This window comes from Haliotis asinina, chromosome 1 (genome assembly GCF_037392515.1).
Source record: "Haliotis asinina isolate JCU_RB_2024 chromosome 1, JCU_Hal_asi_v2, whole genome shotgun sequence".
NCBI lineage: Eukaryota > Metazoa > Mollusca > Gastropoda > Lepetellida > Haliotidae > Haliotis > Haliotis asinina.
Window position 1 is genome coordinate 19,592,618 of NC_090280.1, and position 26,934 is coordinate 19,619,551.

Genomic DNA, 26,934 nt, shown 5'->3' on the forward strand with positions numbered 1-26,934 from the left:
GTCTTCCGTTGTAAGATTGATGTCATGCATGTTAGACTCCTTTATCAAAATACAACACATTCCAATAACTATTTCTCGTTTGTTTCAACATGTCTGTATACTTTTCTTTTAATTGATCGAGCAACCGTCTTCAGATCAAACCAGCATCTTTTGCCATTCCGTGGAATACAGACTTCCCATCCCTCAGAAGGTCCTCTGGTGACCCAGTCTCCTGTATTTTTCCAGAAGCCATCACGAATATTCTGTAACAGTATTGTAACCAGATAATGGTAAATGAAGTTTTTGAAAGACATAGAGAACATGAACACATGACACGTTTTAGGCATAACAACTACTTTTTTTATTCTTTTACTACGCCTCAGAGTCAGTTCTTGCTCTTCATCAGGGTAATACTGGATGAAGTATCAAAATCATCCACCTGATGAAGGAGTATGAATTAGCTTTAAAACAACGCTGTGTAAACAAGAGAAGGGAAGCTCTTATTTATTAAACGCATCAATTATTCACACTGTTTGATCTTTAACGACTCAACAGGAATATAAATATGTGAGTGAGTGAGTAAGTGAGTTTGGTTTTAAGCCGGTTTTAGCAATATTCCAGCAGTGGAGTAGGAAGTCATCTTCAGCTGCCCATGACTGTTTTGAAAGGGAGCATAACCAACTCGCTTACATGGAGCTCCTTTCACGAAGCAACCTTCGCCAATATCTCCCAGTCTTTCACATTACACTGAGGTCACTTTGTTAGTGACTTACGATCACTTTAGTGCTTAGTGAAAGGAAGCTCTAGTTGGTGTCTGTCATTGTATGCCGTTTTCAGAGATCGATGGTCACGATGTCTGATCCATTTTCTATTATTTACACACCCATCACACAGCAGGATAAACAATAAAAACAAATATATCACTCAGTCCAACTTACTTATCATAATCCATGACTGTATTTAATCTGTGGGCTATTGTAATGACGGTGCATTCTTCAAATGCTTCTCTGATTGTCTTCTGAATCAAGGAATCGGTTTCCATGTCAACAGCGGCCGTGGCTTCATCAAGCACCAGGATTTTAGTGTGACGCAATAGAGCACGAGCAAGACACACCAGCTGCCTTTGTCCAACACTGAAAAGAATATGATTTTGGCAATACACCTTCAGCTTAACTTCGCAATATTTTACAAATGATTTATTTTTTCAAGGTAAAAAGAAACACGTTTTGTAGAGTCAGTACATTTTGTCCCACTAGGACTCCATAGTGAACCGTCATTCCAGCTCATCTGGTCTAGCGTTGGTCTAGCTGTACCCACACCCTCTGGAGCTGGTAGATAACCACATCTACTTTCGTTTTACGTTCGTGGATGTTCCAGAAACCACGTTGAATTTCCATGCTCACGCATACTTTGGTTTGACAAAATCACACAAAATTATGCTTCTTTTTTTCTGTTCTGTTAAACACATTTAATCCATACTTCTCAAGTGATATGACGAGCATGTTTGACACATTTACGTTTAGGGATCTGCAGACGAGGAGCATTGTTCTTTGTGCAAATAGGTTTTGAGCGGTGTGCAATACACAAGTTGTCCACCAACTCATCGGGTGTTTATTAAAAGACCGCCGTTCACAAGGACTATAAGTCGGATTGGGTGTGTGCATTGAAGGTGATGTGTACATCAAAGAGACACTCATACACCTGTTATCATGTCTGCACACTGACACTGGTCGCATGTATGTGAGAGAAGTATTCTCAACACATTCGTACATATCTTTATGTGTACTGAAAGGAGTATTCTCAAGTGAATGGTACATTAATTAGTGTATATATTAAAGGCACCGTCTCCTCTAAAGGGATTGTCTGCACACCTGAGATTCTCCCCTCCTTCTCCACACTCGTACATCAGCTGGCCGGGCACGTCCACCACGAACCTTCTCAGATGCGCCCTGTCCAGAGCCCGCCATATCTCGGTGTCACTGAACTCGTTGAAGGGGTCAAGGTTCATCCTCATGGAGCCGGAAAACAGCACAGGGTCCTGAGATAGAGAGAAACAGAGTGAAGTTATAAACAGAACATTCAGATGCTCAATACAATGATTATGAAGCGCTCCTGTGGGCTAAAGTCATTGCTATAACAGTTACACTGAAGCAAAGGTTTAAAATATTTACAGGATGACTTCTATGAGAAGAATGTTAGAAGTTGTAATGAGGAAGGTAAACCAAGGTTCCATGGATAGTCAACTTCTTTATTGCAGTGAGTGCGACGTGTTATCAAGCAGGTGATACTACAATTTGAAACATGAAGAATATAAACATTACTGCATGCTGAGTATATGCAATTAACAAGATTGATGTACATTAGATATCTGAAAATGATAGGAGCAGACAGGACTGATGTGGAGATGGACTGATTGTGAATAGAGCAGAGTTTACACAACTGGTGTGTTTGACGTAAAACGAGATAATTAGTAAGTATGTCGAAGTACACAGTTGTGATTACAATACACAGAGGGAAGCCTGGAAGCCAGGGTGGCTTACCGGCGGTGGTCGCTCGGGAGTAGTCTACCGGATCCGTTGTGAATGTGGACACTCCTACATTGGTGAAACATCCCGCCCGCTCCCACTACTAGTTAAAGAACATAAAACCTCAGTCCAGAAATAAATCCGACTCCACATCCGCCAAAGCTGACCACATCCAATCGAACCCTGATCATGACATCACTTGGAAAAGCATAGATATCTAGGAAATCAAACAAGTAGACTACAAGATTAGGAAACTCCTTGAAACCATAAATATCCAAGGCTACAACCCCACCATGAATCGTGATAAAGGCTATTTCATATCCCTGGGTTCCAGGCTTCCCCTTGTGCATTGTAATCACAAAGTGAACCTAAACCTAATTGTCTCATTTTACATCAAACTCATCAATGCTTGAGAACTAGCTGCGATACATGTAATGAGCATATGGATGGAAACTTATGTATTATTAGGAAATAGGTTAAGGGTATATCCTTCCTCCTTCATCTAACTAGAGCCGAAGAAATGGGGTTGATGGTGGGATTCACGTACATGTCATCTCTGCATATCCGTAATCTTTTTGATGAATATTTGCATGCCTTTATCATCGATGTAGTAAGAATACGATCCGAAACGTCCTGCTCGTACCCTGTAACCTCTCATGAAGCAGTACGAATATGCTCTGAAAAGTCTGTTGATGAAGTACGAATATACTCTCAAAAGTCTAATAATGAAGTACGAATATACTCTGAAAAGTCTAATGATCAAGTACGAATATACTCTGAAAAGTCTGATGATGAAGATATTCTATGACGTCTGATAAAGCAGTATGAATATAATAAGTAACTTCCGATGAAGAAGTACGAATATACTCTGTAATGTCCGATGAAGCAGAACGAATATACTCCGTAACGTCAAATGCAATCATTATTACTCTAGATAACCCAAGCTGCCTGTTATGTGCTAGAAGGTTCATATTCTCACGACTTAGTTCACGACCTACTTCACAGTTTTCTGTCTGACAAAGCAGTAAAAATATGCTTGATCCGTTACACTGCTTTCCTCCGTCTCTTGATGACGTAGTGACAATACACTCGGTGACACCCTGCTAGTTATAACTAAGATTTTCATATTCAAACCGACCCCATCTCCGCCTATGCTCCACTTCTTTCCCATCTCAACTGGAGCAGATCGGTCAGTGTCTGATAATTAAGATTAAGGCTATCAGCCACAGTGTGCATGTCGCTGCACTAAATTATCTCGCCGTCTCTCTTTTATCGTTCTGACAGGAGTTATTCTACGTATTATGTTCAGCAACCTATTAACTGGCTACACTCGTACACTAATCACCCCATGTATCTGACGTTTTACGTCATTACTGTTATCTCCACAATGGATCTATATCAACATCCTGATTGGTATAAACATTTCTTTCCGTCACCTGTGGAAGAATCGTCAGTCTGGATCTGACGTCATACAATCCGATCTCAGCAATGTTGATCCCGTCTATCACAATGGAGCCTCCAGCAGCTTCAAGGATCCTAAACAGGGCCAAGGTGAAGGACGACTTGCCGGCACCAGTTCTACCCACAATGCCCACCTGAAGACATAACATGTTATGCCGATTTGAACAATATTCCAGCAATAGCACAGCGGGGACCACTAGAAATGGGCGTGGGGAATCGAATCAGGGTCTTCGGTGTGACTACCGAACGTTTGAACCATCTGGCTACCCCACCGCTCCGTAAGTTAAGAGTGCAGGACAGCTGCAACTGATGTGAATTTGGAGGGTAGGGCGGGGACGACGCGAGACTGAAAGGGCAGTAAGGCTGAAAGAGGCGGTAAAGGTCCATTGCACATCTTCCATACATGGTGATCGCTTGGTTTTATTATGTAACAGACCACAGACCTGAATTATACTCATGCTATCAAACAGTTACAACGCATGCGTAAAACATTCTTTATATTTCTACACTTTTTGGAACACTTTAGAAACCCCAAACAGCTAATACATTATGCGACTAACACAAAGCTTTTTTTTCGTGTTTAATGCTTCTGTTTAAGATTCAGATTCTGATTAATTTGTAATGTCGGCCTAATTGCCCATGATACAGTTACACCAGTTACTGGTGTAGATCGACAGTGTTCATTCACATTACCAAGTTATATTTCTGCAATACTGTATAAATAGGGCAGTAGTATATATAACACGTGGGACTTAAAATACTTGGATGAGATATCTTTCACGGAAGTGTTGATACTGTTTACAGAAAAGAAAATTTCTTTTCCGTCTTCAGTTTGTGTAGAATTGCTGAATGTACAGTACAACTCATTATGGTGACAAGAGATGTTAACTTTAAAATCATTGTGGGCAATCCGAAATTTGCACAGCACACACATAAGCTCTTTACTTTTAAGTTCTGTGATATAGGGTTGCAGGTGGAGATCGTATTTGAACTGTGAATACTGGGTGAGGTATTTTGATGTAGTCATTCCGTTGTGCTAGTTTTGATGTCCTATATTTGTAAGTTGTTGCTTGAAGATTGCCATGAACAGTTAAACATCGCCAACTCCCTGGTTGAACCATACGTGTGAAAATCCGGTCAGTGACAGGACGATTCTTACATTCGACACCCAGTTGTTCTTGCACATATCGGCGAGAGTATTAAGCATCTTATAATACTGTAAATGGTAACGATTGTTGTCCATGTGTAGCAATTAGAACCAGAATTGTATTACTTTACCCTGTGTGAGCACGAACATAGGAAGGCGTCCTAGTTCACCAAGGATGGCATTGTTTGACACATACGAGTTGATGTCAATAAATTTTGAGCCTTGCATAGAAAAACACAAAATATTGGTATGAACCACATTTATGTTTCAACACAGTCCCCTTGTGAGTCAAGACACTTGTTCCATCTTTTCTGCCAGGCGCTGGTGCCATCTCTGTAGAAGGCGCCATTTTGGTCCTCAAACCAAGCCTCAGTAGCAGCAATAAGCTCATTATCATCCTGAAATCTACGACCACGCAAGTGTTTCTTGAGATTTGGGAACAGACGGTAATCACTTGGTGCCAGGTCTGGAGAGCAGGGAGGATGCGGCAAGATTTCGTACCCGCATTCCTGGACAGCAGCGGCTGCAACGCGAGAGGTGTGTACTGGAACATTGTCTTGATGTAGAAGAATACCACGTCTGATCTTGCCCCGGCGCTTCTCTTTGATTGACTGTTGCACTTGCCTCAACAAGTTAGCGTAATATTCCCCATTCATTGTTCTTCCTTTTGGTACGTAATCTATGTGGATGACGCCTTTGCTATCCCAGAAGACTGTCGCCATTACCTTCTGCACTGATCTGGAGGCTTTGAACGTTTTGGTCCTGCGAGTAGTGACATGTTTCCATTCCATGGATTCTTGTTTGCTCTCAGGATCCTAGTGGTGGATCCAGATTTCATCACAGGTTACTAGCCTAAAGTGAAAATCTTATGGATTCTTGTATCTGGTTAGCATGGAGTTGCTTATGGTGACCCTTGTTTGCTTCATTTCATCTGTAAGCATTCTTGCGCACACCTTAGACATGACGAGATGTTCATGAAGAATTGTCTCGATGTATCCGTGTGAAATGCCTGTGGTCTCCTCTAACTCGTGGAGTGTGACTCGACGATTTTCCAGCACCAGTCTATGGACTCTGTCAATGCTTTCCTGACTAGTGCTTGTTGACTAGTGCTTGACAAGAACTAAAAACTTAATTACTGCACTATACTCAATTTTATTCATTTTCACTGCCGTAAGGGGGGTCTCTTTCTGACAATGTGAGCTGTTCAATAACTTCTGAGAGTAGGATACCAAAACGTATATAGCACATCAGTTCCCCCTACCCCCCCCCCCCCCCCTCTCAAGGTTTAATGTCGTACCATAGGCTGTGACACCTGGGTATGAAAAATGATCAGGACTCAAAACTTATTGACATCCCCTCGTATTTTTCAAGGTTTAGGAACCTTTTGAAATACATTGTTTGGATCTGGATCAACGACCTCCGGGTATCCATGTCCCATATTTCTGATCCATACAAAGTATCGGTGCTATTTTCCCATCAGATATGTTCGAGGCGATGGAATAAGTCAGTTATTTATTTGTACTAAATAGTCTGAACACAGAGAGACAGGCTCTTTTCGCTTGCTGGGCAAGGGTTTCACAAGCCTTTGTCCAAATAAGCCTGAAAGAAAACACTATCCCGAGGTATTTGTAATATGTAACAACTTTCATTGCCTGTTTGCAATACGTCCATTTTTCACACTGGGTGAGGATTCCTCCGTTACGAAACACGAAGACATTTGATTTATTCAGATTTACTTCCAGTCTCCATTTACCACAGAACTGTTCGAGGACATTAAATTGACTCTGAAGACGGATGACGCTACTTGAGAACAAAAACAAAGGTCGTGCGGAAACATAAGGAGAAGAAGATCCTGTATTTCTGGAGTGACAAATAGGCCATGATTACATGATTTATATAGTTCAGCTGCAAGGTCATTGATGAACAGGAGCAATAGTAGGGGACTAAGAATACATCCTTGTCTAACCCCTCGCGAGGTATGGAATGTTTCTGATCTCTGATTGTCCACTCTAACTCATGTTTATACTGATGTATATAATCTTTAGTGGCACAAGTAACTTTCCCTAATATTAATTTTTGACTAATGTATACAATAATGTATTCCTATCAACATAGTCAAAGCTTTTATGAAGTCGATAAATCAGCGGTAGAATCGACCATTCGTTCTATTAGATACTTAGAGCACAGTGGAATATGTTGGACGGAATCCAGCTTGGCTGTCTGAGAGAAGATTGTTCAGTTGTTGCTGTAAAGATCCTCCCCTCACCATTTAATAATGACATGCCTCTGTAATTGGTTGGCTCCTTCTTATCACCCGATTTGTAGAGTGCCAAGATTATTCCAATATTCCATTGTATCGGGAAGGCACCTCCATCCAATATTTTGTTAAATAGCAGCTTTAGATAAGGAGTAAGGAAGCTTGATGAGAGTTTATAGAGTACTGGTGGAAGACCGTCCATCTATGTTTGGAGCCTTTCCACTTTTGAGGTCCGATATTGCCGATATATGTCATCTTCAGTTATTCCAAAGTTAAGGAAAGTGTCACCATCTACAATACCTTCACAGTCATTACATGTATGATGGTCCTAGAATTCCTTACCATGTTTTTCAAAATCAGAATCGATATTAATCAGCACATGATATAATTAATTTCTAAAATAGTTTTGCAGTTCAAATGCTGCAATTGGGGAAACGAAGTAATTGGTTCTTTACTTGTTTCCAAAACTCTTTACAATTTCCAGTTGCAGCTGCTGCATTAATTTCATCTGTCATTTTCCTCTTGTACTCTCTTTTCTTAAATTTGCAGCATTCTTTGATAGACTTTTTGTCATCCATATATTGACTCCGAATTTTGTCACATCTGAAATACCTGAACTTGTGAAAGACGTTCACAATCTTTAACAAAGCAGGTTGGTTGCTGGAATTGTTGCTGAAACTTCGAAGAGCCGAGTTTATGTTGTCCAGTGGCAGCAACAATATCTGAGAGTTTACCAATAGCACGTTCGACATCAGGGTCCACATATTGCAGAAATTCTGTTACAATACCCCTGATTATGTCACTACAGTATATGGCATGTAGACGTAGTGCATCATCACCATTGGAACAGTATCTCGGTATCTTAAACAACGATATATGTGTTACATCCTGGGGAAGATCCGGAATGGTGGTGTCATTGAAATGACATAGTATTGGCAGATGGTGCGTTTCTGACCTTTTGTATTATACTTTCTTTCATACTAGAGAACGGTTTATAGGACACTATGGGATAATCAACGATGGCTGTTGCTGTTGAAATGCAAGTAAAGTGACCAAACATATCGCCCTGCTTCCTTTCATGCTGCTTTGGTGTATTGTCACAGCGTTCTGGGGGTTGTAGAAGGTGAAGGTCCGAGGCCACGTCCTATCTTGATATTGCAGGCTGGGTGTCTGGCTGGGTCGATGTCCTGGGCTGTCGTGTCTTCCAGTTCCGTCTTTGTCTAACCTGCCTCATGTGTCCAGCTGTGTCATCATAAGCATAGACAACACCCTCAATGATGAGCTTATCATAACTGAGGAAGGCGAATTTGCAGTCTCCATCATGGGAAACAGCTGAGGTCGAACCCATCGCACTCACTCTGTGAGCGTTACTGTTTATCGCCCTTTAACTTGAGCTGATTATACGACTCTTTGCTTATCCGAAAGGCAACAAATTTAACAATGATGGGACGGTTGTTACCGATAGTGTAAAGTGTATGTGCCCTTTCTATAGGAATGGTATCACTGTCCTCTATTATCTTCTAATGATTCTATCTTTTTCTCAAGAAATACAACACCTTCACTCAGATTTGCGTTATCATTTTCATCATATCGACTCGTTCGTTGAATTGATGGGTAAACTCATCGAATTTTCTATCCAGAGAGTCCATTTTATCCTGTAATTCATGGGACTCATTCTGACTGGAGAGTCTGGCCTGCATAGAGGACTGTGAATACGTGTGGTAGCGTTTAGGTGGACCGGGGTCTGTTTCGACAATCATCGTAATAGGCTCATAATATTAGTAAGTGTATACCTTTTCTCCTCCTTCTATTGTACAATGCAATCCCTTCAACACCAGATCTAGGCCCGGCCTGTAGCGTGTCATGTAGTTGATGAACTCCACTCTCCCATACTCGGGCCATTCCACTGGGGGCCGGTTGTTGGGTATTATTGGGTCCGCCTGGATTATACAACAAGTATTGTATATTACAATAACAATGCAGCGCTGATGTTATAAGTTGTGATGTGTGTTTAATTATATATGCGTTGTTGGGTGATTTGTTCATTAATACCGCTTTCAGCACTGTTCCAGCTATATCGGTAGAAAATTGAGTTTGGACCAGAGGATCAAGTGATCAACAGCATAAGCGACGATCTACACTATTGGGATACAACAGCAAGACTAACCACCCGATCCCGTTGGTGGCTTTTACGACAAGCATAGGTTACTGAATATCAACTCGAACCCGGATTTTCACGGGCTCATATGAGATAGACAACGCTTTTATGACATACTTTTCAGCGATGTGTCACTCACAGTTAAGCAAAATATGGCCACCGACGCAGAGTACGGCCGTGAGAACTGCCGACTAATGACAACATGGCCATGTGGACACATCACGCCAGTGGGAACTGCTGACCTATCAAAAATGTAGCAGGCTAAACAAATTGCATTTATGTGCACATAAAAGCAGGCAAGCAAACTAGAGGCAGCAGACAGCGGAAAGGGGGGTGGACAGGGCAGCAGATGTAGCAAACCAGGCTCATGAAGGGACACACTCAACAGGCGGGTGTGGGTGTGGGTGTGGGTGTGGGTGGCAGGAGAGATGACGATGACACCGCCTCGGAGTAGGGATGTGAATATACGGAACTCCGGATCTGGACCTGGAGGCCGTGGAACAAAGTGATCTTAGCGCCAAGATTCTTGTAACTATCGTATCTTAACTTGGTTTCACGATAATCAGAGAATACTACCTCTGTCTCAAGTTCTGCATACTCCTTGACCCTCTCCACTGATACGATGTTGGTCTCAAGGTCACTCAGCTGCCGAACCATCCACGACATCGACCCCGCCACCTGTGACATTCAACATCATCAACCATGTACATCTTCTGTGGGAGGCTTTAGAAGTTTGAGTAGTAAGTAAGGATGGGAATATGTGGATGAACAACTTCTTTATTGCTGTGAGAGTAACATTTCGGTGTAGGTTCTTACACTGTCATCAAGCAAGTCACTTGCTTGATAACGGTGTTAGAACCTACACCGAAACGTCGAGTCTCGGATGGGAATGAACCAAACAATAGTACTAGAATCTGTCCTTTACTAAAAACTTGTAGTCCCAAACATAAGAAGTGCTACAATCGTAATACTTACTTGCAGTGCATACGACACAGACAGTCCAATAATCCCGCCATTTGTTCCCGGGGTGACAACCGCGAACATGGCGGAAGCGAATATTATAAAACTGCTGATCATATCAAGATAGTAGGCCAACCACCTGAAAATACATACGTTTTGTTTAAAAGAGGATGTCCACAACAAATGGTCAGTAAACCAATATTGTTTCGGAAACAAAACATTTGGAAAATAGACTATACTAGAAGGTGTATTAAAAATATTGTATATGAGTATCTTTGAAGAAAAAATTGGTGAATCGTTACAAACATAACATTTTAAAGGACATGCAATGGATTAGCATCACATGCTTATTAGATGTACCTGTTGCAATTCTGCTAATGAGAGTTTGTTTATTTTACTGCACGAAATAAAACATGTCCATCTTTAATGGGCGAGGGAGGGGTATAGAAAATTTTGTTTTGCACGTGATAACAGTTTTAGTTAAGACGTAGTGGGCAAAAGTATGATGTCTACCACAGTGGAGCATTTCGCTTGTACCAAGTGTCTAAGTGAGTAAGAAATTTTCCGGCTATGAAATTGATAGTTACGGGTTGTGGTGTTCTCCAGCAGCCCGTATCGTCGCTGTTAGTGAGTGATTCCTGGCAGGTCGAAGTGTGCGGTCGACTCTGACAGGTATTTATTATCATTATAGAATGATCATAGGACTGCTGAATATGAATGTCTTTATAAATGCACGCAATCTCTCCTTGCCTTGTCGTGATCAACCAGCCATGTAGCATGAACTTATTCTACTTCAGTACTGTAGAGCCAAGCAATTATATTATCCCCAGTGTTGACTATCCCTGGTGTATGAACCTTTTTTGTTGAGAAAGGTTGATGTCAACGCAAATATGACTTCTCATCTGTCACAGAAAGACCATTGTCGCGATCCTTCACATTCCCTTTAAGCTTATCAATCAATTGACTGTCTGGCTTTCGTTCTGTTAGTTGGACTGTAAATATATTTTTGGTGATGGTATGAATTACGGTGCCACATATGGGGCAGGACACTTGGCGTCAGAACTGCGCTTCAGTGGTCAATTGACATAATTTTCACAGCTACTTTTCCCAAATGGAATTTATTTGTGAGGAATGTCGTGTGGGGTATTTTTCGGACTGGCTGATTAGAACGTCTGAATCAAGGAGGTGCTTAGGTTGTCTGACTACCTGTTCGCCATCAGACCGGCGAAGTAGAAGACCTGATTTTTGTCCACTCTCTTTTTGGACTCTTCAATGAATCTTTCGACGGCACCGTAAGCGCGGATGCTGCCAGCTCCGGTGATGGTCTCGCTGAAGTGGATGTAGATTGGGGAGCGTGTCACGGACTCGATACGCTTGAGTTGCCGGGACGTCGGAATGTAGAAATTCTGGGAAATAATCCAAGACACAGCTATTCTTGAAGGCCATAAAATTATCTAGAACGAAACGCCGCCTTTGTATGATAAGAAGCTGATCACGCATAAAGGCTTAAAGTTGTCATTCTTATGGTATCCGATGTTTGGGAGTTATATAAAACTATTTAATACACGAGCCCATCTTTCATATATCTAAAATGTGTGTATAAATCTGTGTTTTTGAATAAACTTTCTGTAAACAGGTACGTAGACTCACATTATACTTGTGCTGTAGATTATATGACTTTGTCTTGTTATGCTTGCTTAAGAATTGAAGACGTGCTTGGTATATTCGAATTATTTAGTGTATGAAGGGTTACCTGTTCGTTTTCGAGCTGAGAACCCGCTCGAACCTGCCTACCTGTATGCATAGATATAATATAACTAGCGGGACCAAGACGGAGATGAAGAGGGGTGTGTTGACGCTGATGATGACGAGAGTGGCAACGACGTTGGAGAAGGTGGACAACAACATCCTGATGATTAAAGGCAACGTGTTGTCGATTGTTTCTACATCACGTGATAAGCGGTTGATGATACGGCCGTAAGGTGTGGTGTCGAAGAACGACATGGGTGATCTGAAGACGCGACTGAGGATGGCGTCATGGAGACGAGCGGCGGCCCGCACCATCCGCACCCGAAGCAGATAGCCGTACCCCGTGACGACGACAACTACAATCGAAGTGAAAGTGTTCATGTCACTGCAAATCGATGATATCCCGTACCTATCTTAGACTATCTTGCAATACTCACTCACCCGCTCGCTCGCTCACATCTTTGGCTTCCGTGTGAGAACGTATCTCAATAAAGACGAAAATAACCGGATCGGATGGTCAGTTCAGTTAGCTTCTAGATTGTTATCATACCTGACTCACTGATAATGAAGTTAACAAACATTACTCACTTTTAATTCACAACATACGTACACTGCTGGGTAAAAGAACAATGCACTCATGTTTAATGTTGGGTGAAGATGAGACAATATTAAACCATGAGTGAGTGAATGAGTGAGTGAGTTTAGTTCCACGCCCACTCAGCAATATTCTGTCTGTAAGTAATCGAGTCTGGACCAAACAATCAAGTGATCAACATCATTACCATCGATCTGCGGAATTAGGACTCGATGAATTTGTGTCATCCGAGTCAACTAGCTGACCACCCGATCCCGTTAGTCGCCTCTTACGACAAGCATGGGTTACTGAAGATCAATTCTAACCCGGATTTTCAAGGAAGAATCTCTGATAACTCGAAGTATTTACGAGTCACATGCCGTTGACACATCGGCACTTTCTTTCGCCCTATTTCCTGATGCTAACTCACGCATGTACAAGGCGAAGGCGGAATAGAATCCAAGATATCTGTAGTTCACGTCGACAAACGTCTGGGACGTCACGGAGGAAGTGTTGGTCAGTCTTGGATCCTCTGTCCAGTCCGTGAGGTAGAAGCCGGACCAAGAGTTGATAGCCTGGTATGCAAGGAACAGCAACACAGCCACTGTGAACGAAGGTAGCCCCGCCGCCCTTCCGTACATCAGGAACACGCCCCACTTCACCTGCAAATGTCCACGTACCGCAATTCATAGTTTGATATGTTGTGTGGCAAACATTGTTTCTGGAAGTAAAATATCCTTTCAACAGATAAAAGAGACGGAACTATTTCCACACGTTTAAAGTCTCAAGGAATCGCTGGGCAGTTTGTGGACAGGTCGGAGGGCATCACTCAAACGTCAGATTTTCAGTGATCGGGTGAGTGGTTGGTGGGGTGACAAAGTTATACTACTGATTGGAAAAGGTTGATCCCGTGAATCATTAATATAATAATCAAAACTGGCAGCACATTGTGATTGTTCTGAAACTGATTGTGTAGAGTTATGCCCCCTGAACCCTATACTGGCATGCGTTGGCTTTTCAGCAAGAAAGCATTTTTGTTGCCTGACCAATTTGGGAAATGCTATACAGAATGAATGGCGTAGACAGGCTTATCAGAGGATTAGGAGGCTTACATGCAGTCCAAGGGAGGTTACACACGTTATTGACTTAGATTCGAGTAAGACGCGAAAATGATAGGTTGAATGTTCACATTCACCAATAAAATAAACATTAAACATTCCAGGGCTATACTTGACCGACATGTTTTTGTATGATAATCAGGGTTTGCTTTTCAAAAGTAAACAATTATCATCATAAAATCAACATGGAGTGCAATCATTTTGGCGTTTTTTATGAGCCAAAGGATTATAAGAGTCAGAAAAGCTGAAGTTTTCCGATTGTGGTCACTATGAAAAAAATTATGTACGTGTTGAAAGTCTGTCATTGCAAATATATACGATGTGGTTTTTTAACTTCTTTGTGTATATTTCAGTACATCCCATATCTTAACATGTATTAAGTAACACACGTCAATAATTCATTCACTTCAGGCTGGCATGCGAGGGATGGGTGAGATCTTACGTTACCAAAGGTTTAACTGTTATGCATTGGCCATTATCTGAACCGGTTATTAATCACTCGCCATTCTGAACTTGTACTGGTAAATCTGAAGACGCAGCAGGATGATATCGTCCATAACATAGTTTGAGTGAGGATAAAGAACTCAAATCCGCAGATTCCTGTAGTTGAATCAACTCGAATATAACATCGGTTAATATTCTGCTGAATGAAAAGATTCTTATAATTCCTTCATTAAGAACGATGACGCCGCCTACCCGTCCATATTGTACGTTCTCCTCCTCCGTCAGCGCCCCACTCTTTAAGACCCCTTGTTGTTTACGACTTCTCACACTCCGGGATAACGACATCGACTTTGACTCCGCCATTTTCCTGAAAATCAGAGACAGGCGCGCGCTGATGCAGAAATTCTGCAAATTGTTACAAAGACATCAACACCACAATTCGTGTATGATATTATTGCATGGTAAGTACTGTTTCGTTCGGAATACTCAGATCCAGGGACACATGTACAGAAAATGAGTACGATTTTGCGTCGCCTTAAACAATACCCCAGCAACGTCAACAGAAATGGGCTTACCCTGTCGTTCTCAGTATGTGATGGTCTCATGTCCCACTAAACACCCGTGTGAGTGAGTGAGTATTATTTTACTGCATTTATACCCATTATTCTAGCAATATCCCTTCGGATGACACCAGAAATAGGCTTCACACATTGTAACCATATAGGAAATCGAACTCCGATCTTTGGAGATCGGAGAGCGCTTTAACTAGTAGGCTACTACCGCCCAAAGATTAGTGAGGTCCACTGAGATTTTAGTGAGCTTCCCAAGCGACCTCGTGAGATTTGACGACTGTGAGTCAGTGAGTCCCCCATATATCATCAATATTCAAACAGAATGGTCACAGTAACGATTTGGGACTGAGGTGACCAGAAGGTAGTTGATTCCTCGTCATTTTCTCCAGAAAGAGTTGGACGCTGCTCATAAATAGGGAAACACAGTTGTGTCAAACTTTGTAGTCTTGAATTAATTTTAGTCAACCAGAGTCCCGGCATATTCGGACTTTTGTCACCAGTTTGTAGCGTCGAACTTCAGATAACTGGAGGTTTCTTAACGTTTGTCCCTTCAACTTTGACACAACGATTCCTGACTGTATTCAGATTCACTGATTGTCAGGTTCACAGTCGATTTATTACACACCCTCTTCTACATCTGGAATATTAGTGAGAACACAGACTATGACGTTCGTAAGCCCATAACATAACAGCTCGCAACGTTACGTGAAGAACGCTTTGAGGGTCGCGCCGCTGGCCCGGTAAAACAGCTCGCGATATCCATGTATTTGTTACAAACGTCTTCGTTAGCAGTGCAGTTTACCTACCTCCTTCTCCTCATGTAACCGTCATCAGAAGAACTGTAGTCAGACATGAGGAGTTCCAGCTTGTCCCGCATCTTCTCCCTGATCTGCTGGACTGTAGATGACACGAACAGAATTGACCATTGAACTTACATGTGTCGCAGTACACCCGTCCCGTGCAGCCTGTTTTTGTCATCTTTTAACGTCTGTTAGTAGGAAACTGTAGGGGATAGTCATTGAAAGGGAACATAACTCTGCATAGGGCAATTGCAGTGTCTTACGTTCTTAACCTGCGTAAGGGTCAGTGTGGCACCACTCAACAACACAGAATGACATTTACTGCAACTGCCCATATTATGGTATTAATGGTTCCTTACTTTCCTCGTCTTCTTCCTCGTCCTCGTCTATCCTATCAATTAGATATTCCTGCAGAAACTGGGCAAAATGGCCGTTACGGGACATCAGCTCATCGTAACTTCCGGTTTCAGTGATGTCACCGTCATTCATGACAATGATATGGTCCACCATAGGAAGCCAGTGGACTCCGTGAGTCACCAGGATCCGGGTCTTTTGACAAACAAAACTTCATTATTGTTTGATAAAGAAAATGTTTGATTGCATAAAACACAATTTATTCATAACGAGTGACTTGTAAAACGACAACAAGTTCATATATCAGTCAAACAAAACAACATGAATTCTACGCACTGAGAAAAATCCATTGAATGAATGATAAACGTTATTGACAAATACTCAAATTAACTGCGAGCTGAATAAGTCTATTGTTGATATCGGAGGTACCCACTTTTCCATGGAGTAAGCCATTAGCGCCGATGACGCTCTTGAAGATGTGCTTTCCCACATGACTGTCCACGGCGCTCAGAGGGTCATCAAACAGATAGATGTCCGAGTTACTGTAAACCGCACGTGCAAGACTCACGCGCTGCTTCTGACCTCCGCTCAAGTTGATACCCTAAAGGTCAAGGTCGACACGACAAAACACGAATATGATGAAGCTGATGAAATATTGTCGTGAAATCAAGTAACGTCTCATTCATTTAGTCATATGGCTACATCGACTTTTTCATTCTCCACAACAATAAATGGAAACATTGGCAGAACGGACTTAAGTCAGGACTGATCAATTGATGCCTTTAACAAAACACATTACAGCAGGTGTCTCGATATAACTGATTGGTCAGTTGATGTTAACGTTCGACAGCATTCTTTCACGGTGTCTTTCGACGAGTTTTCAATCATCACGTGCAAAACTCTTTACGATAAACAAGGTCGAAACATCCCAGAGTATGACGTCGTAAGCCAACGTTAAATCGTCGCTTGTCACTTCATAGTCCTTCTGCAGAGGCAATTTGAATAAACCAAGGAAACAAAGTGAGACTTAATGTCTCTCACCTTCTCGCCAATCTCAGTTTTGTCGCCGGCAGGAAGAAGGGCAAGGTCGTCTTTCAGTGCGCATGCCTCAATCACGGTTTTATATTTCTTCTCCCGCCATCTTTTCCCAAACACGATGTTGTCCCGGAGACTACAGTTTTGTATCCAGGCTTGTTGCGGCACGTAGCCCGTCGACGACTGGAGTAGAAGGGGTTGGGTTTTATAATGATGGACCTTTTAATTTTACAAACTACAATGATGTTTAAGAAGAAAGCAAACATGAATCAACACAATGGTATTGTATGGACACATCTCTTGTCTCGAGCTACCTATTTCTCCATATGTATCCTCGGATTTTAAAATCCAAAAACACAGGATGCCTCACTGATGAATAGTAGTGATATTATGAGAGTACTGCCAGTTAAACAATTAACATGCGTTCATTTGTATTCGATTAATGCGCCACAAATATGGGAATATATGGAAAAGTACTGAAATTGATGGACGGACATACGGACAGAAAGAAGGAGGGAGAAATAGATGGACGGACGGAGTGAGCTTACAGGAATTTAATTGGTACAGCCAATTGTTTCTAAAACTACTTTGAAATATTCTTTAACCTTTACAACTGATACTGCTGTATCAAAAAAAAGAAAAGAACTAAAATGTACTAGAATCTATACTTTACCAAGAAAGTGTAATTCTGCATACAACGTATGTTACGATACTGTTCAGCCGGAGTGATTGAATTGGACATGTAAAATTGTGCTTAGAGCCTTTCAGGGAGCATGTGAACTATATCCATTATTGGTACTGGTAGTACCTGTACTGTGACAGTCCCAGATATTTTCTCCATCTCGCCAAGGATCGATGATATGACAGATGTCTTCCCAGAAGCCACCTGGCCCACGATAGCAACCAGCGCCCCCTCTCGGATGTTCAGGTTAATGCTGTAACACGTCATGATGACGTATACTCATCAACATCTTATCTCGGATTCCCGATCCTAACACAGACAGTCGCCTTCTAAACGTCTACCCGTGAAGCTAGAGCTCGTCTTCAGCCACCATGCTTGTAGTAAGAGGCAACATTCTAGCACATAGTACCCGTGTGGACAATCGAACCCGGGTACCTGACGAGCGAAGGCTATAGTCACTAGGATACCCCACCGGCTCAACGGAGTGAAGGAACAAGAATAAGCAGAAATTATAAAGATATACCATATTGCCTAATTTTATCATGATTCTCTTGGAATGTATTTGTCTTAAGTGTCGGCGTTGTTGTTAGATCTTTTGTACCATTCAATTTTGATTTTGTAACATACTTCTGGCGTGGTGGGCGTATGAAGCATGGGAGGTAACTCTTTATATATTCCATACGGAATAATAACTTGTTCCTTCACTGCTTTGAACCGGAAGCTGGCAGGGGTAATGGTGGCGAAGAACGGTCTGATGTACCACGAGTGGCGCTTAAATTGTTGAATAAAACATATTTCACGTGAGTAATTATTAAATATGGCGTTGGAGATCTGAAAGCACAACCCAGTGAGGAATTTGGAGTGTACCTTCGATGGTTGCGATATTTTATTTTGACATGCAAAATATTTGTTGAACCGAAGCGAGGGAAGTGTGTTGTCAACCTTTGCTCGCTTCGTTCGCATATATGAAGACTGGTCATATTCTCTACGCTGCGCAACCCCACTTGCGCTACAGTTTGCCTGTGCGTAAACTGACTTGTCAGGAGGTGGATTAACTAACTGATACCAGGAACCTTACTGTGTAAGCGTGGGCTCCATCGTTCTGTCCCAGGTGAACGTTCCGTTTATGATTTGCACTGCGTAGTCTGAAAGAAACACAAAGTCAGCCGACAACTCTTGTGATAGAAAATAAAGTATGGGGTACTCGAAACCAGTCAACTCATGCTAGTTTCACTTTTCATGATGCATTGAAACAATGGCTCCGTTGTGGTCCTTACAGAACTTAGAAATGAGGATAGTTGGTAGACGATCTCTTATTAATGAATCATAAACTGTTTGTATTGAGTCATATTTGAAACTTATAAACAATCTGTTAACCTGAAATACTTTTACTCAAAAACCACGTATGTATCATGATTTCCTGACATGTTCTTAAACATTCTACATATGACATAATTATATTTATTTATGATGTATAAACACTTATTCTAGAAATCATATATTATATTCACTTCACATGTTACATCAATACGTATCCGACTGATAATCAACCATTGCTTGCCGTTTTGTACCAATACTTATCTTGTTCATGATGTATCTCTGTCACAGCACGTGCATATACCTGTGTGAATAATCGAACTCGAGAATATACAATGTGTATCTGACTGACGTTCAGATCTTACTTTGCATCCATACATGACTCAAGAATTGATTCCACTGAGTTCGTTTTAAGCCGACTTTACTGTTTGTATGCTTACCTGATTGATGGTCAGTCTGTACGTTTTCAGGATTAAGGTCTTCAGTACACAGAAATTCGTTCACACGTCGGGTCGAAACGAAAGCCTTAGAGAGAAATAGATTATATCTATTACTATACCAAATATCTAACCATTGTATTGGTTGATATCTCTATAGGGTTGATAACTGGCTGATTTGATATTAAACTTTTATCGATGACTGTTGATAAAGTTCCGGTTTGTCTTCCAGAACTTTTCATTGTTTAATGAAGATACACCAGTTCACCCTGCCGACACGTATGGTGTAATAGTTCCTCCAAGTATAGTGCAGTTTTGCCCTGAACAATTATAGTTTTAAGTTGTGACATGCATGCACAACTTCAACAAAAACGCGAATCGCTTGTCACGTAGACACAGCGTTCTGTTTCCAATATTTTGATGCCGCCAAAGTCTCTGTACTCCAGACATACACCCGGTCACTGACCCAACACTCAACCGTAAACGCTACCGCACACACACATACGCATGCACATTTACAATAACACCACTGACTCACTCACGTACTCGCTCACCCATCCACTCACACTCACAGTCACTCTCTCTCGCACCGTCAGTTGTCAGACTGGTGGCAGTGGATCAGACATCGTATCAATATGACCACAACACAAGATCCCCACAACTGAAAAGCATGGAATAAATCCCAAACAGGGGATCCCGAGACCTGAAAGGATGCAACTGGATACAACAAAGTTACCTGTATTGCGCTCGTGATGATTCCAGGGAGGAGGTTCATGGGGACACGGAGGATGTTGAAGAGGGAGAGGGTGACAAAAGCTTTGTTTGCGTCCAGCTGGTTGGTGGGGTCACTGAAGATGTACGTTGCAAAAGTTGCCAGGACAACCTGTCGTCAAGCAAAATGCTGTGGTAAACACAAGCTTAAAAATGCACATCATGACACATTGAAATTGACAGTCCTATTTCAACTGTGCTACGCTGGTTTTGCCAAGCATGCACAAATTCTGCCTGATGATTCCATTAATGTATTCTAAATTAAGGTCAACTGACCTAAACGACACCCTACATGTTTGGGCCAGGACCGGGGCGCTTGAAACTCACTGGAGGATAAAACTTCTCTTCTTTTGCCCGCAAGAAATTGTATTTCTCTTGTTCGTCAAATCACAATAGAAAGCCACTGCCTTAATTGGGTATGAATTTCGATTTTACGTATAAATGTTTTGTGAAAGTAAGTAATCTTAAACCTGCATCTGACAAGGATACTGTTTGACCTGCAGCAGATGATGACGACGTTTCAGCTGCACCAACTGAGGATAGTGTGTGACTGCATCAGATTGGGATAATGATTGACAAACCAGAAATGGTGCCAGTGTCCAACTGATGCCCAGAGCCGCGGACAGGTAGGAGATCCTCAGAAGCACGTCCACCTCCTTCCTCCGCACTGACTCCACCTTCCGCTTGAAAGACGTTTCCCAAGCGTACAGCTTCAGAACCTTAGCAAAGAGACATCGACATGCACATGGAGAGACGTTATGGTGGGCATTACGTAATCGATACTGCTGCTGAAATGATGATGATTATGTCTGTGTTATTGTTAATGGGGATGATGATGATGATGATGATGATGATGATGATGATGAACCTTTTTGTTTTCACGACATGGATAGACTCATAAGAACCATCCAAGCAACAATATCAAAATACGTTTTGTTTTACTGTTTATATTTTTCATTCGATGAGGGCTAAGGAAAATACATTGCTTTTGTGACTAGATATCGTTTCTATTGAAGCAACCACCCTAACGAAATTAAATCAAAGTTTTTTGACGATTGTACTTTTTCTGCGGAAGAAAATCCCGTTGACACTTTAAAGTTTTTTCTGTGAAACTTATATTTTTATATTCTCTAATATCCCGGTAGTTTACAAGGATGTGCTACTTTAGCAGTAATTCAGCAGTGTGTCAGTGATTAGCAATGTTTAAGAAAAACGTAGTTGTCAAGTGGTCGGGGTTTTTTGGCCTGACAGTTTAGCGCAGAGAAACAGAAAATTACAGAATTCCTTTGTGAGATATTCAGGCCACTGGTGCTTCCCATGTCCTCGATGAAGTATAATTACCATGTAATGGAATTAATAACGGAGTGACGAGGTACGTACCTTGATCCCGTTCAGGACTTCATTCAGTAGCTTGATGCGCTCGCCCTTCAGCTGGAGATTCAGGGTCTGTAACCTCTTCTGGCGTCCACTGAGGGCAGCGTTGAGGGGTAGTAGGAAAAGCAGAAGCGCGAGTCCGGAGAACACGGACGCTCCTATTGTCCGGTAGATCATCACAATGGACACGATGATCTGGATAGGTACAGACGAGAGGAGGGCGAGGTTCGTCATGACATCGCATATTCGCTGAATGTCCACTGACATCAGGTTGACGATTTCACCAGTCGTCGTGGTTTTTTTGGCCTCGTTGTTCAATGTTAACGCCTAGAAAGACCATTGTGATGACTTTAAAATCATCAACATTTGGAGGTATCATAATAATTGGTGCTGTGATGAATGGTGTGTGGCCCTGTGCGTAGTGCTCAAGGTCAGCGAGTGAGTTTAGTTTTACGTCACACTCAGCAATATTCCAGCTATATAGCGGCGATCTGTAGATAATCGAGTCTCGACCAGATAATCCAGTGATCAATAGCATGAACATCGATCTGCGCAGTTGAGAACCGATGAACCATGTGTCAACCACGTCAGCGAGCATGACCACTCGATCCCGTTAGTCGACTCTTACGACAAGCATAGTCGCTTTTTATGGCAAGCATGGGTTGTTGAAGGCATATTCTACCCCGGGACCTTCACTAGTCCGTAGTGCTCAGATCACAAATCAGTTGAAGTAAAACATCATTGGGCGCGGAGAGTTCATGTACGGGTGACCGATTTGTCAGTTTGATTCCTTTCTGGGACTAGTACTTCTGTCCTGCCCTACAACGAAGCACATGTGATACATGTGGCCTCATCTTAGGCAAGTGGGTTTGTTCAGACTCTGTTGACCCAGAAGAAAATGGGTACCCGATATGATATGCCATGTAACTATTAACCGTCTAGGGCTGACGGGCAGCTTGGGTTATCCGAGGTAACAACACTCAGATAGTAGCATCGTGCGGATTTCAGTGCATTACATTTGCCCTTATTATTGCTATCATTAATCAGACCTGTGAACAAATGTAGAGAAATCAAGCATTTGTCCCAGCAAATATCGAGGGCCATGAATAATACGACAATGTTTTTACGACCATAATCCCCAAGTACCGTCGGTAAACAGTAACTCCAATAATCAGACACATCGGCGTGTACATCTGATTGTGTGTGTGTGCGTGTGTGCGTGCGTGTGTATGTGCAGCTGAGTAAGGTGGAGGTGTTGGTAGAGATACGTACTTTTCTGATCTGCATCAAGAGTGCGTGACGTGCGTCTTTTCACCGCCCTATGAAAACGCATTTCAATCCTACCCTTTCCTTTGTGGATAGAGAAACATTTGGTTCAAGGAGCAATTCGGAATTCCCGTGGTATGCTCCGTTATGGGTTCTCGTTATCAAATATGAAATATCATACGAAAATATATGCTGGCCTAAAGAATTCCCAAAGTATCGAAACAATTTCCATTTTATCCTTGTACCTTTTTCAAAGGAATGCAATTTCGTAGGATAGACTGAGGTGCAAAAACAGTATTCTTGGAATCTCGCTTCCACAACGCAATTTTATCAAATGTAACTTTAATAGGACGCGCGAACACTTGAAACACTCAGGAAGCAAAATAATATATGTGTCTATACACGTGCGATTCTTTTGATGCAAACGGTCTTCATCCATGTTTCAGTGTTTTTTCGATTGTTTTTTCTTTCTTTATTTATTTTGTGTAAGGTTAAGCATTCAAACATAATAGGCAAAACAAAAGCACCTTCTTATAGACTGCTGAGATACACGTGGTCTTGATGTGCATTCCCAGAACGGTTGCTATGGCAAAGCCGGCCTGTGCGATGATACTAGTAACCAGCTGTAGAGCCAACAACGCGGAGGCCAGGACATAGCCCCACCACGCCTCCCGGTCCGACTTGTCCGAGACATAGCTGATCAGGGCACTACGGAAAGTCGTCATCATCATCATCATCATCATCATCATCATCATCATCGTATCATCACTACATCATCACAATAGACCATATCATCATCTACCCACCATATTGTCGCCATCATCATCAGCAGCAGCAGGAGCAGGAGCAGCATGATTATGATGATGATGATCATCATCATAATCATAACATCATCGCCATCATAATCTCTTGTTGAGTTGTTAGGTTTTTTGAAATAAAATGTAACTTTTTATTCATTTCAAAGGAAAATAATATCAATGCCTGTATTTCTACGCTTCGATCATTCATACAACTTCCAGTCACTGGTATCACACGTCCAGGAAATCTTCCCGTAGCAGAATACATATGATGGCTCTGGTGCATTTCTCACCTCAATATTAATGGCCCAGCCAGTTTGAGTGTATCGCTGGTTAAGGTCAAAGTTGACATTAGGATTATTCGTGCTCCGTACAGCTTCCACAGGACTCGGAATAGCGACGGGCGTCTACGTGAAGTGGCGATATCTTGAATTTTCTCAAATGAGTCTGTGTAGCTTGACGTTGCGCTGGTGCTAATATTGATGTGGTGTTTCTTCAATAATGGCGAGCTTTCCTGGTAGTCATTATGATAGGTATAATTGGAAGTTATTACTGTTTGTTTTCTTTTTTTCATCTGTGGTCTGAAATAACATTTGTCTTATGATGAAATCAGAAAGCTGAGCGCTTAATATAGGTTTGAAACTTATGCCTGCAAAATAATATTTTGACGCCTTGTCTTTGAGAAAATATTTGAATGTTCGATCTTTGAGCAGAATTTGAATGTTTGATAAATTTGAAAACATGTTTCAATGATGAATATTAGAGGAAACCCTGCCTCTATATAGTCCTTGGAATGGTGGAGCTTCGAACGCTTTTTGTATCCTAACAGTATGTAAGAAGAGTATTTGAAATGCAGTATCGTAAACTGATAGCCAAGAATGATAGTCTTGGGGAACGACCCAAAGAGTGTTCGTAGCACTACACAATTCGTAAGCATATACTATACGACATGGATACAGTAACTCGTAATACTGCGTCCGTGCATGCTGTGTGGATCTGGAATCTGCTCGTACCATATTCGACGAAATTAATCCACATAAAGCATATTTTTTGCGTATCATATACTGAACAGCAAAAGAAACGCAATTTTCGAAATAATGAAATCTCATTGAAATAAGTGTTTATGTTTATGTCTTCTATTTGCTATTCAGTATATTTGGATTATCAGACTTACTTTCCTATGACGAAGCCCACAATCACTGTTTAGATCAAAACACGCATTCATTATGAATCTACCTGCATTGATGGGTTTCATGAATGCTACACCGGTCAGTGACTTGTATCACTACTTCGAGCATTCCTGGCAAATTAGTCAAACTTGTCTCACTCATATACTGTTGAAAGCAGTGTTAATCTAAACCGATTTATCAAATTATTTAGCTCAATGGCCGAAGCGTTCGTTTGTCATGCTAAAGGTTCGAGTTCAATCTCATTATGATGTCACCACCGTGATGTTGCTGGAATATCGTTATTAGCGGCACAAAAACATATTCATTCATTCACGAACTTACTTGACTGTGGTGACGCGAGACACCTCCTCCCGCCACTGTGATTCGAAAGGAGGTACCAGAGTTCGGCAGGTATCTCTTGGGTTCAGATTCCATAGATCCACTTCTTTTATTCCTTTTCTGTAGCCGAGGATCACAAGCCTAGCAGGAAAGTGACAATAAACTTTAATATATGGATAAATAATATGCACATTAAAGAAATTTATTAAGTTAAGGTTTTGCAAAGTTAAAATGTTATCTCGATGTTAGAAATATGTTTACTGTACGTAGTCGATGCACTGGATGAACATATTCTGCTTCACAATAAGAGAAATGTAAGTCAGTGTTGAGTAGTGCGAGCGAAATATTCTTTCTTATTATTTACCTATATCAGTCCGCATGATATTGGGCCGGTGGATTAGCCTTGAGGTTAAAGTGTTCGCACGTCACACCGAAGACCCGGGTTCAATTTCCCACATGGGCAGAATATGTGAGGCCCATTTTCGGTATCCTCCACCGTGATGTTACTGGAATATTGCTAAGGGTGGCGTAAAACTAATTTCACTCACTCAGGCACTAGCATTAATATACTGTTCATCTGTTGACAGGCCACATTGAGTATGATGTCGAAAGCTGACTTGGATGAGGCTTCAAGTGTATTCGAACTAAATAGTAAAAGGCGAAGTATAATGTACGTATAAAATTCCAATATTTGTCTTTCAGTCTGGCTTTTCGCAGTACAAGGAAGTGCTACATAACTCATTAATTCAAACAGAATTTCCGGATAAAATCTTCCCGGTTTCAGTCACACCACGGCATATTACTCTGTACCCTACATGGATACACAAAGTAAAGCCCATTACATATAACCTCCATGATAATGCTAGGATATTGCTAAAACTAAACTCACTCACTCAATACTAACTATGACAGTGCTAATAAAGCATCCAGTCTACCGATTCCGTACGAAAGAAAAGTCTTCTGGAATGGCGAGGTCCCTCCAAACAATGTTTCTGGACGGATACTTCCAGTTGATACTTTTGTGCATGTGTTACAAATTGCAAAATACAAATGTGAATGTTCGGTAAGTAGAACCACTTACGTTTTGGATTAAACAGTCTTACGGAAAAGGGTTAAGTGCAGTTTCGTGAGGACAGAGGCAAACTGCGTCAATTCGTGCGCAAAGATCAAACGAGATAATTCTTACGCACAGTGGCAATGCCTTTCTGAAAGCTATGAAGCACAGTAATCGTTATGGAAAGCGGCAAAGGGCGCTAATTCGTACATGCTTTTTTTACAACTGACGTGGTTTAGAAAGTGATGACAGTGCATGCCATCACAGTGTATAGATAGGGGATTACAGATGCTACCTACTTCGTCATCCACCAGAAGATACGTCTTGACGGGAAAGACGCTGTCACCTCAGGGCAGGGATTCTGGAAATATTCACATCTACATCCACAGACAACGAAAGTGAACGCATGGCTGAATTTGTGATACCCGCTGGAGCAGGAATGAAAACACAATTCAAGAGAGTGGCAGGTGTGACTCCATTGACAAACTGGTTAACAGTGCTACGTAGTAATAGTCAAAACTCAAAAATCATATATGATCATGCTTACTTATGTCCAAAATATATAAAATACCCTTGACTTGCGAGGATGATCACA

General features: G+C 41.6%; 1 protein-coding gene across 1 annotated transcript in view; it reads right to left on the bottom strand.

Annotated features, from left to right (window-relative positions):
• LOC137288169 (multidrug resistance-associated protein 1-like) overlaps positions 1-26,934 on the bottom strand; it is a 37,242-nt gene that overhangs the window by 1,905 nt on the left and 8,403 nt on the right. The window contains exons 6-30 of the mRNA XM_067820603.1: positions 26,639-26,700; positions 25,289-25,426; positions 24,071-24,358; positions 23,508-23,688; positions 21,721-22,041; positions 20,922-21,059; positions 20,306-20,452; positions 19,573-19,657; positions 18,894-18,960; positions 17,942-18,068; positions 17,140-17,316; positions 16,532-16,699; positions 16,104-16,293; positions 15,751-15,841; positions 14,625-14,739; positions 13,241-13,472; positions 12,282-12,592; positions 11,694-11,893; positions 10,503-10,626; positions 10,104-10,205; positions 9,163-9,309; positions 3,941-4,099; positions 1,851-2,017; positions 918-1,112; positions 1-242 (exon numbers count right to left, since the gene is read on the bottom strand). The exon at positions 1-242 is cut by the window's left edge and continues 1,905 nt beyond it. Coding sequence (XP_067676704.1) covers positions 131-242; positions 918-1,112; positions 1,851-2,017; positions 3,941-4,099; positions 9,163-9,309; positions 10,104-10,205; positions 10,503-10,626; positions 11,694-11,893; positions 12,282-12,592; positions 13,241-13,472; positions 14,625-14,739; positions 15,751-15,841; positions 16,104-16,293; positions 16,532-16,699; positions 17,140-17,316; positions 17,942-18,068; positions 18,894-18,960; positions 19,573-19,657; positions 20,306-20,452; positions 20,922-21,059; positions 21,721-22,041; positions 23,508-23,688; positions 24,071-24,358; positions 25,289-25,426; positions 26,639-26,700 — 4,044 coding nt within the window. The 3' untranslated portion in view covers positions 1-130. The remainder of the gene's footprint in view (positions 243-917; positions 1,113-1,850; positions 2,018-3,940; positions 4,100-9,162; positions 9,310-10,103; positions 10,206-10,502; positions 10,627-11,693; positions 11,894-12,281; positions 12,593-13,240; positions 13,473-14,624; positions 14,740-15,750; positions 15,842-16,103; positions 16,294-16,531; positions 16,700-17,139; positions 17,317-17,941; positions 18,069-18,893; positions 18,961-19,572; positions 19,658-20,305; positions 20,453-20,921; positions 21,060-21,720; positions 22,042-23,507; positions 23,689-24,070; positions 24,359-25,288; positions 25,427-26,638; positions 26,701-26,934) is intronic.